This window comes from Lissotriton helveticus, chromosome 1_1 (genome assembly GCF_964261635.1).
Source record: "Lissotriton helveticus chromosome 1_1, aLisHel1.1, whole genome shotgun sequence".
Taxonomy (NCBI): domain Eukaryota; kingdom Metazoa; phylum Chordata; class Amphibia; order Caudata; family Salamandridae; genus Lissotriton; species Lissotriton helveticus.
Window position 1 is genome coordinate 1,428,119,756 of NC_136057.1, and position 11,245 is coordinate 1,428,131,000.

The 11,245-nt window shown below is 45.5% G+C and overlaps 1 protein-coding gene across 1 annotated transcript in view; it reads right to left on the reverse strand.

Annotated features, from left to right (window-relative positions):
- LOC144764150 (complement C3-like) overlaps window positions 1-11,245 on the reverse strand; it is a 604,987-nt gene that overhangs the window by 267,134 nt on the left and 326,608 nt on the right. Inside the window, exons 20-21 of the mRNA XM_078650287.1 lie at window positions 2,783-3,559; window positions 2,478-2,548 (exon numbers count right to left, since the gene is read on the reverse strand). Of these exons, the coding sequence (XP_078506413.1) occupies window positions 2,478-2,548; window positions 2,783-3,559 (848 nt within the window). The remainder of the gene's footprint in view (window positions 1-2,477; window positions 2,549-2,782; window positions 3,560-11,245) is intronic.

Genomic DNA, 11,245 nt, shown 5'->3' on the forward strand with positions numbered 1-11,245 from the left:
CTATTGGCAGTGCTTCATCATAGCCAGAAGACAACTCCCCTCCATGCTATTGGTGGCTCCCCACTAGGTCACACCCTCTCTACGCTATTGGCAGTGCTTCATCATAGCCAGAAGACAACTCCCCTCCATGCTATTGGTGCCCCCACACCAGGCCACGCCCTCTCTGCGCTATTGGTAGTGCTTCATCATAGCCAGAAGACAACTCCCCTCCATGCTATTGGTGCCTCCACACCAGGCCACACCCTCTCTGCGCTATTGCAGGGCTTCATCATAGCCATGAGACAACTCCCCTCCATGTTATTGGTGCCTCCACACCAGGCCACGCCCTCTCTGTGCTTTTGGCAGTGCTTCATCATAGCCAGAAGAATGAATGAATGAATGAATACGCACTTATATAGCGCATGGCTACCCATAGGGTATAACAGCGCATCCTGACACCATACTCCTTCAACAGTAATCTAGCGAAAAGAAAGGCCTTCAGCTGTTTCCTAAAGCTAAGATGATCACCTTCCAGACGAATTGGGTCAGGAAGCTGATTCCAAAGCCTGGATGCGTTGTAGGAGAACAGCCGTCCTCCGGTCCGAGACCGTTTAACCTTTGGAACTGACAGCAGTCGTTTATTGCTCGATCTCAGAGTCCTCTTTGTGTCATATAGCTGCACCAAGGGCTGCAACATAGCTGGCCCTTTGCCCAAGATACACTTATGGACGATACACAGTGGTTTGAACCTAACCCTATCCACAACGGGCAGCCAATGAAGTCGCCTGAGGGCTAGTTTAACTGACTTATGCCTAGGGATACCCGTCAAAAGATGAGCCGCACAATTCTGTGCTATCTGCAATTTCCCGATCGTTCCCAGGGGCGCACCCAGGTAGACTACATTTGCGTAGTCCAACCGTGAAAGAACCAGGGATTGAACCACCATGCGCCTGGCTTCAGATGTCAGAAGGGGAAGAATCTTCCACATTGTCCTGATCAGGCCATAACAATTAGCGGCCACCTTACTTGCCTGCACTTTGAGATTCAATTGAGATTCTCATATTAACATGACTAGAGAATCTGGATTTCATTAAAGACTCGGAGGCTGACATTATGCATAAACCTTTAATGCAGACCCCAAGCAGCCGCATCACAATACAAAGGTTCTAAATAGAACACAGGCAACAGCAAAGTGCCATAAACTAACAAGAGACAGCCTCTTTTAAATGAAGAGAAAAAAGAAGGTATAGTTCATAAAATGCTTGAAACGTCGAAGAAACCAAACTTCGAAACTTGAGTGGAGAAGGCAGGGAAGGAAGAGATCCATGCAGGACGCAATCTTGAATGAGATGACGTAAGCACTGTCAAGTTCAGGCATTATCTGAAAAGATAAGGAAATTAGTGCCAAAAAAACAATAAATACAAATCCAAATATGCCATAAAATACAAATCCTAAAGTACACCAAGGATTTTAAAGATCATAAAAAGACTGTAAATCATTATATTACAATAAATTGTACTAGGTAACAATACCCATTGGAATGCCTCCAGAGGGAGGGAGGGATAATGTCAGCCTCCGAGTCTTTAATGAAATCCAGATTCTCTAGTCATGTTAATATGAGAATCGCAATTTTATTACAAGACCGGAGGCTACATTATGCATGTTGGTAGCTTCCTAAAACAGCATCAGCCATGTGTTGGATGGGTTTACAATAATGACGAGCGAAGGTACTGGCATTGGACCAGTCAGCAGCTTTGAAGATGTCGTCCAACTTACCTCCGGACCAAAGTGATTTGCTAGCCATAGCACCCCTAAGGGAGTGAGCTTGAAATTTACTCAAGTCAACCCCAGCAAGGATCATCGCGGACTTAATCCATCTAGTGATAGAAGAGGAACTAATTGCCTTATGTGGCTTAACGAAGGAGATAGGCAATTGATTAATACCAACAGGACGGAGTCCAGACATTCTAAGATCATATTCCTTCATGCATTCAACCACGCAGAGTTTGGGATGAAGGTCAAACCGTGGATAAAATATGGAGTCAGACATGGTCTTAGTCCTCCTCTGGATATCGAACTTGATGCCAAATACATTGTAAGAACGATAGGTGATATCAAGAGCACGGATATCTGAAGACCTTCTGCAAGAAACTAGGCATAAAAGAGTAGCCAGCTTAATAGAAAGATTCTTTCTGTTGAGGAGAGAATTAGAAGGCCAATTATTAAAGATACGAAGAATCAAGTTAACATCCCAAAGTGTATCATACTTGGGTCTAGGAGGTCTTTTAAGACGGATACTCTTCATCACCCTACAAATGATGACATTCTTCCCAATGGTCTTCCCATTAACAGGAGTATGGCCTGCAGAAATTGCAGATCTAAAGCAGTTGATGGACCTGTAACTAAGTCCCCTTTCGAATTGTTCAACCAGGAAATTAGTCATATCAACAATAGGGGCCTCCAAGGGATCCAGGTCCCTTTCCATGCACCAACGTACCCAAAGTTTCCAGATTCTGTTGTATCTGTAATGGGTGCCTGGTGCCCAAGACTCCCGGAGGAGGATTGAAGCTGCATCCGAAAGACCCGAGATTTCGTTAGATCTCCTGACACCCTCCAGGCAAGAAGGGATAAACTCCGGTCGAGAATTAGAGGATGTATATGATCGTCCAAATCTGTGAGAAGATCTTTTAGTTAAGGGATCAAGAAGGGAATACTGCAAGTCAGCTCCAGAACTGTGGGAAACCACGCCTGGGAGGGCCAGAAGGGAGCTTTCAAAAGGAGGAGACACTGATCCTGTCTTACCTTCTGAAGCACTCTCTGAATCATTGCGAAAGGGGGGAAGGCATATCCTCGGATACACTTCCAGGGTTGAAGGAACGAGTTGAATGCCAGAGCACTCGGGTCGGGCATCCAGCTGAAATAATTCGGGAGTTGGGAGGTGAGTCTGCTCGCAAAGAGATCCACATCCAGAGGACCCCAGATCTGATTCAGGGTCCTGAAGACAGAAGGATTCAGCTTCCAATCGCTGAAATCTATAAGGAACCTCGAGTTCCAGTCTGCGGAGGAGTTTGCTGCGCCCGGAAGATATTCCGCTTTCAGAGCAATTTTGTGCTCTAAGCAAAACATCCAGAGTTTTTTCGCCAGATTCGAGAGGTCTGCAGACCTGGTGCCTCCAAGGCGGTTGATGTAAGCTACAGCCGACATGTTGTCCATCTTTAAAAGGACAGACCTCCCCTGAAGGGAATTTCTGAAGCTCATGAGGGCATATAGACCCGCGGTCAATTCCAGGTAATTTATGTGGTGGAGGGATTCTTCCGGAGACCAAAATCCTCCAGTGTTCTGACCCAGGAGACAGGCACCCCAGCCGTGCAGGCTGGCATCCGATTCCAGCACAAATTCCGGGGATGAGCCAAAAATGGCTTTCCCATTCCATGCCTCCAGGTTGTTCAACCACCAAACCAATTCTGAACGAGAGTCTGAGTCCAGAGAAATGCGATCCCCGTACCAGAGTCCGGACCTCAAAGCTCTCGCTTTGTTCCTCTGAAGGGCTCGATAGTTGAGAGGCCTTGGGAAAATGGCCTGTATCGAAGATGAGAGGAGACCCAGCAGTCTGGCCAAGTCTCTGAGGGAGAGGCTCTGTTGGTTTAGAGCATATTTTATCTGATTTTTGATTTTGGAGATTTTTTTCGAAGGAAGAAGGAGGAGACAACGGGTTGTGTCGACCGTGAAGCCTAAAAATTCTATTGATTTTGAGGGGATTAGGCAAGATTTTTCTTTGTTTATGATGAAACCCAGGTTCTCTATGAGTTTCATCGCAAAGTCCAGGTCTCAGATCAAATGAGACTTGTCTTGCGCCATAATGAGAATATCGTCCAGATAGATGATTAGACGAATACCCCTTGATCTTAGATAAGAGAGGACAGCTCTCATCACCTTGGTGAAGCACCATGGTGCGGAAGAGAGACCGAATGGAAGCGCTTGAAACTGGTACAAGCGACCCTTCCATAGAAATTGGAGGAAGCGTTGATGAACCTTGGCCATGGGAATGGTAAAATACGCGTCCTTGAGGACTAGTTTGACCAGCCAGTCTCCTTCTAGGAGCAGGTCCCTGAGAAGGTCAATTCCTTCCATTTTGAAGTGTCTGTAAGTAATGAATCTGTTGAGCTGCCGAAGGTTTATAACCGGCCTCCAACCCTTGTCTTTCTTTTCGACCAAAAAAAGGTTGCTCACGAATCCTAAAAGCTCCATGGGAACTTCCAAAATTGCGCCCTTTTGAATCATAGAAGAAATGTCCTCTTCTATTATAACCTGTTGTTCCGGGGATAGGAGAATACCCTCTGGGAGGGAGTCCTGAATAGGTTTGTGATCGAAGTCTATTGTGAAGCCTTTCACAGTGTTTAGTACCCAACTGTCCTGAGTAATCGATTTCCAATTTTCTAGGAAGAATTTTAGCCTGCCGCCCACTTTTAAGGGGGAAGAACAAGGAGGTAAAGGGGAAACCCTCACCTGAGGGATTGGTCTGACTGGTAGATCCACGCGATCTGAATCCCCTGCCACGTTGTCCTCTACCCCTTTGAGGGTAGAATTGTGGGTTTGAGTACTGTTGATAGCCTCTGCCAGTTTGTGGTACTGAAGATTCTGACCCGTGTCATAAACATCGTCGAACCATGCCGATTTTTGTATCAATAGACCGAGAATGACGAGTATACTGTGCACGAGTATTTTCGTCGTATTCGAGTCACGAGATCACCCTGAAAACAGAGATTCCGTCCTGAACCCTCGGGTTCCATTTTGTATACGGCAGCCATTTTGTGATTGCCCTCACATAGGCCGGTGACTAAGGCCAAAAACGAATCTGAAGGACACGTACACCTTTGCTGACTCCTGCACGACCTGGACAAGCTGACTCCACTGCCCAAGGCCAAACCTGTTCGGTCAGTTCCTCTCCCAGTGGCCGATTGAGATAGTATCAAGGCACAACATGCCATAAACCTTTGAACACACACACACCACGCCTAATCTTACACACACCTGTCCCTGTTTCCTACTTTATGACCTGCTTTACGAGGAGGAGGTGCCCGAATTTATTGGGGGTCCGTCGATATCTGATGAAAATGTTGGGCCTTGCCGGATGATTTATTTTGGGCTGGACAAACTGAAATGTGGGATTGTCATCATGACTATGCTTTTTCTTTGTAGTGAAAATATGTGAATAGTCAACTGTAAAATCAGGAATGTTTGCCTGAAGCATAATATTTCATATAAAAAGAGAAGGCTGGCTTTGTAAGATTGAGCAGTCTCCTGAGAATATACGCCGTGTTGTACTTCTAGGATACACTGTTACTGGCTGCAGCCAATAAATTCGATCTTTGACTTCACCTAGAAGACTCTGTGTTTCTGTAGTCTGAAACAGGAAGGACCCGAAGTCTTAGGGTGTTGTCCCTGGCACCGCTGGGTTACCGGTTCGTTACCGGTTCTGAAAAACCCAGTACTTCAAGTTCCGCGTCCTCTAAAATTGGCCCTCTGTGAGAATCGGCCGGAAGGCTGGCCTCGTCTTCCGGCCCTTCCAAAAAGGTTGTTTCCGGTATTGAAAACTTTGCGCATGTTTTGTTGCGCTCTGTCGAGGGCAGTATAAGTGGAAACATATTTCCCCAATGATTTTATTAGGTCTTCGCCAAAGAGGAGGGCATGTTGATTCTTACAGGGTTCCTTATCAGTGAGATCGCTGAGTTTTGGGTTGATATGAGTAAGGACCACTCTACGCCTCTCTGCGGTGATATTAGCATTGGCGTTAGCCAAAAGGATAATCGCCCTTTGGCTCCATCCCCTTATCTCCTCCGTGTCAAGGTGAGTGCCCTCCATATGACTCTCTTCGGCCGAATCCAAGATTCTAGTGAGGGGACCAAGTACGTCAAGGAGACGATCCTGGCACCCTTTGAAAGATTTTTCAACCCCTTTCCTAGGGTCACGCCCTAGTTTAAATCAAGTCAGGGTCCAGGTTAGGGGTGTAGCAGGACTTATCTCCAATGCTCGGCCTAGAACATTCAGCTCTCAGGACGTTGCGTGTTTCCCTTTCCAAAGGGTTTCTAATCCATTTCTTTACAAATTTAGCAAAGTGATCCTGTGGAGTCCGTTCTGAGCTCCGTGGATGTTTAAGGTTCTGGGGCGAGAGCATTTCCTCGCCTAGTGGGTTAAGGATCACGTCTTTCGAAGAAGAAGGAGCATCCTCAAAGGAATCTTTGCAATCCTGATCGTTATCGTTCAGATCGAGGACATACTCGTCAATAAATTCAGAATTATCTGAGTCGTTATTTCCATTGCTGTGTTGAGCTTTTTCTTCTTGTGTGTCGCTTAGGACACCTGCATCATTCGTGCCGCCAAGGACACCCATATATTTAGAGGTGCGAAGACCTCCATCGGGCCATGAGGTGCTAGGACCTCCTTGATTTCTCGAGGTGCCAAGACCTCCCATGCTCTCATCACAGTGTTTGCTCTTTTTCATTCTTTTACCCCCTAAAACACTCTCCTGTAGGGGCTGTCTGGTATCCTCATTAGGGCGTTTTACAGGCATAAAATGAGAGACTCTCCATCAAACAAGATTTCATCTCCTTATGGAGCATTTTCTTAAAGGAATCATTTCCCAAACTTGCTGTAGGGGCAGAAGCCTCATCTGATTCGCTGCTAGACATTATAAAGTTAGCCCCAAAATAATGAGGTTTTAGAATGAGGATATTCGATGTATTAGATAATAAGCCCCCCTTTTTTTTTTGGGCAATAGAGAATAACAGGCCAATGAGAGCAAAACTGGTATTAAATATGTAAGAAGATGTGAGGCAATATGTTTAAAATAGGTGAAAAAGTCCCCAAATGTGAAAGACAAGAATCAAGTGTAGGTAACTCTCCAAGCGCCGTGCACGCGAAAGCAGGGTCGCTATGGAAACACCGTTATGTGTACTGGCATACGTGTAATTGGCAAAGAAGGAAAGAAGGAAAGAACTTTAGCAACGAGGACGCGCCGCGTCGTACTCGCTAAGGTTCATTCCTCTAAGGAAGCGTCGCGTTTCAAAGGAAGCGAGGGCTTGAGCGCCGAGGCACACAATCAAAGTAAGAGGTAATTCAACTAAGTTTGGGCATGAAAAAAAATCAAACGTTGTGACAGACAGAAGCAAACATGCCTAAATGATGGGACAAACACGGCTTGAAGCACGGGATAATCCATTGTATAATCGTGTAACGGAGATCGGTCAGGGATAATGATCGTTTACATCGTTAACGAGCACATTCGGTATGTCCACTTAAAGGGAGCAAGAAATAGGCTTGACAAGAGAGGGGTGAAAAAAGGGGGAATAAATCTCCATAAATTGAAGATCAGTGAGGGAGGGGGTGTTGTGGGGAAGGGGGTGGGAGTTGAACCACGCCTAAAAACACACCCTGTAAAGAAATAGTTAAAAGAGACACAATAAATACAAATAAATGAAGAGAGATAAAGGATGAACTTATCTGCTCGGGAGCCGCATTTAAAAGAGGCTGTCTCTTGTTAGTTTATGGCACTTTGCTGTTGCCTGTGTTCTATTTAGAACCTTTGTATTGTGATGCGGCTGCTTGGGGTCTGCATTAAAGGTTTATGCATAATGTAGCCTCCGGTCTTGTAATGAAATTTACAGTCCAACCAGACCCCCAGACTCTTAATTAGTGCCTTAGGGACAGGAGGCGCGCCGAGGCAGGCAGGCCACAAAGAATCCAGATTGTAGGGTGCAGCATGACCAAGAATCATTATCTCTGTCTTTGTAGCATTTAATTTAAGGAAGGACAGATCCATCCACTCAGCGACCTTCACAAGTCAGCCCTCCAAACCTGAGTTTGAAATATCCTGCCGGTTAAGGCCCACCACTAATTGAGTGTCATCTGAGTATGTGACAGTGTGAATCCCCCAGGGAAGTACCACCTCCGCCAATGGCCTCATGTAGATATTAAAAAAGGTGGGACTCAACGAAGAGCCCTGAGGGACTCCACACTACAACGGCCTCCGCTCAGAAAGAACGCCCTCCCCAAAGACCACAAAGGACCTGTCCGAGAGAAATGACCGTAACCAATCAAGGACAGTACCTCCCACACCCTAAGTCTTTGAATCATTATACGATGATTCACGGTATTGAAGGCTGCGCTGAGATCTAATAAAATAATTGCAGCGCAGACTCTGGTATCCAGGATCTTCCTAGACTCTTCAAGCACCGCAAGGAGATCAGTCTCTGTGCCTTGGCAACGCCTAAAGCCAGTCTGGGTCAGGTGTAGGTGTTTTTTCTCCACCAGGTAACTTGTCAAAACTGAATTGACATGTCTTTCTGCCAGTTTACTCAAACCAGGAAGCAGAGAGATGGGCCGATAATTAGACCACTCATCGGGGTCTAAGTTAATCTTCTTAAGCTGGGCTTTGACTCTGGCTTGTATCCACGGACCCGGGACCTGTCCTGGTGAAAGGGATGCATTTATCACATCCAGTATCACTGGGCTGACTGTCTCTCATACTAAATTAAGAGTAGCCGGAGTGGCTGGATCAACTGGTGATCCCGATTTTAATCGGTGCAAGGAATCCTGAAGTGACAACAAGGTAAGGGGGGGGGATTTCTAACATAGCTTGGCGTACCGATAATGAGACAGTGCTACCCATAGCCCTGTGCTGAAAGCTAGCATAAATGGTATGAATTTTAGTAAAAAAGAAGCTAGCTTGCTCCTCACAGCGAACCTGGGTATTATCATCAACATTAGTGAGCGCCGGGAGGGTAAGAAGTAACTTAACAATTTTAAAAATTTCAGAAGGAGAATTCGAGGCTAAAGTGATTTTTTCCTGATACTATCTAGTTTGGGCAGTTTTTATTTCATTTTTATAGAGCTTCAAAGCTTTCCTATAATTGCTCTTACTAGATTCTGAGACATCCTTCCTCCGTTTCTACTCTGCTTGCTTACAGGACTGTTTTAACTGTCTTAGATTATGTGTGTACCATGGTTTCCTATTAAAGCCTATTCGATGACACACCTCTTTTTTCGGGAGAACCATATCCAAAGAATCCTCCAGCCAGTTATTAAAGTACTCATTTGCTACTCCCGGATCCTGATGAAACACTGGGATCGTATTTCTGAGATTAGATGCTCACTCCTTGAGCGGAAGTTTGAACCAGGGAAGACACGTTTGTTAGTTTTGACAGAGTGTAGAAGGGTTCTAATAAAGTCCAGCTGAAAGATAGTAAAAATGGTTGGACCATGGGACCAATGTAGATTCCCCCAAAGATAATATCTGAAAGATTGGTAAACAAAGGGTCAAGCAAATGTCCCAACTTATGGGTAGGGCCCTTCACTATTGCTTAATATGGACCGTTTCAGATAGTCTATAGTCTAAAAGATCCTGCGTTACAGCAAGGTCGGGGTCATCAAAATGCAAATTCAGGTCGCCCAAGATGGAGAAATTAGAGGAGAGACTAGCCTCATAGGTAGCTACCTCTGGTAGATCCTTGCAAAAATTGCCTACTGGTCCAGGAGGACGGTAGATTAGCATGCCTGAAAAGGTGCAAGTAGAGGAGAAACTTATTCCAAATACTAAGTTCTCACAATCAGTTAATTGACCCGGGCTGGCTCTACATTTATACACATCTTTGTAAATTATGGCAATTCCCCCACCCCTTCCACCAACTCGATCTAATCTGAATATGACATAATTAGAAGGGAGTGCCTGAACAATCTCAGGGTCAGAGTCCTTATTAGTCCAGGTTTCTGTGAGGAATTGAACATCTGGGTTCCTTTCCTCCAGGAGTAAGTAGATTTCCCCTGGCATGTTTTACAAGGGAACGACAATTAAGTAAAAGCAGGGAGATGGATTTTTCTTCCCTCCTGCCAGAGACCCTCAAAGGGGCTTCTAGTAAAGGCTTACAATTAAAAGTACACTGAGGGCAAGCAAACTTCTCCTCCTCTAGCGTTAAAACATGCGTGCAGTCCAGACCACTCTCACCTCTAAATTTGTAGAGTTGTTCCCTGCTATATGACCGTACCTCGGGTGAAAAACATGCAGGAGTTCCCGCCCCTTGCCCCGTCCTGGTGCGGGGCGGGCGCAGACAGGCTTGCCTTTGGCGCGCCACCGGCGCACCCGCTGCGCGCGTCCGCTGCTCGCGGCCATGACATTGGCACAGTTTTATCTCTGTGTCTGCCTATCGGCGTGCGTCGGGGCATGTGAGCAAGGAAGCTGGAACGCTGATTCCACTTCCTGCCCACACCGATCTTCCCCAGAACCCTCAGCCAACCACAGATCCCCGAGAGTGCGTGCAGTATGCTCAATTCCCCAATGATATTAAACAAATATCGGTAAGATCTTAGGATTTTTAAGTATAAAAACAGTTTAGAAATATAAAAACAACTAAATATCGGATCACCGACCAAATGTTGACAAGAGTATGTAGAAGACAACTCCCCTCCATGCTATTGGTGCCTCCACACCAGGCCCACGCCCTCTCTGCACTATTGGCAGTGCTTCATCATAGCCAGAAGACAACTCCCTCCATGTTGTTGGTCTCTGTTTAGAAAGCAATGTTATTGCTATATTTCTAAATGTCTAGGACTCCACTCAATTTTGCTGGCGTCCTCTCTGTTAATTCCACACCCCTTAACGCTATTTCTGTATCTTGTTAATAATGACACCTTCTCTGTTTTATTTGGTGTTTCTTTATTAAAACCAGTAAATTTCGCCCCTTCCATGCTATTGGTGCATCTTTATTATAACAGCGACTCTCTACCACTTCACACTATTAGTACCTTTCTGTTATAACCATACCCATCCTTACTATTGGCATGTCGTTAATAAGCGCATCTACTCTATTGGTGTGGCTCGGTTTTACTGCTAGACGACATTTCCATTATACTTTTGGGGGCCTACTTTTTATAGCAATCCTTATGTTCTGTGGTGTGTCTCGTTTATTTAAACATCCCTTCATGCTATTGGTCTCTCTCGCTCACACAATCACTACACCACAACCCCTGTTTATAACCACCATACTACGCCCCTTTCATTCTGTGGGTGTAGCTGTAACCACAGCTCCATGTTGATATAGTATCTCTTTGTAACCACTAGCCCACAATCCTTTTATGCTATTGATGCGTCTCTGTTATAACCACCAGACCATCACTCTCTGTGACACATATGTCTCTGTTAGCATCACCACCCTTGCCAGCATTCTAAGGCCTCCACCAAACATCAGTAATTAGCTCCCACATTAAAATACA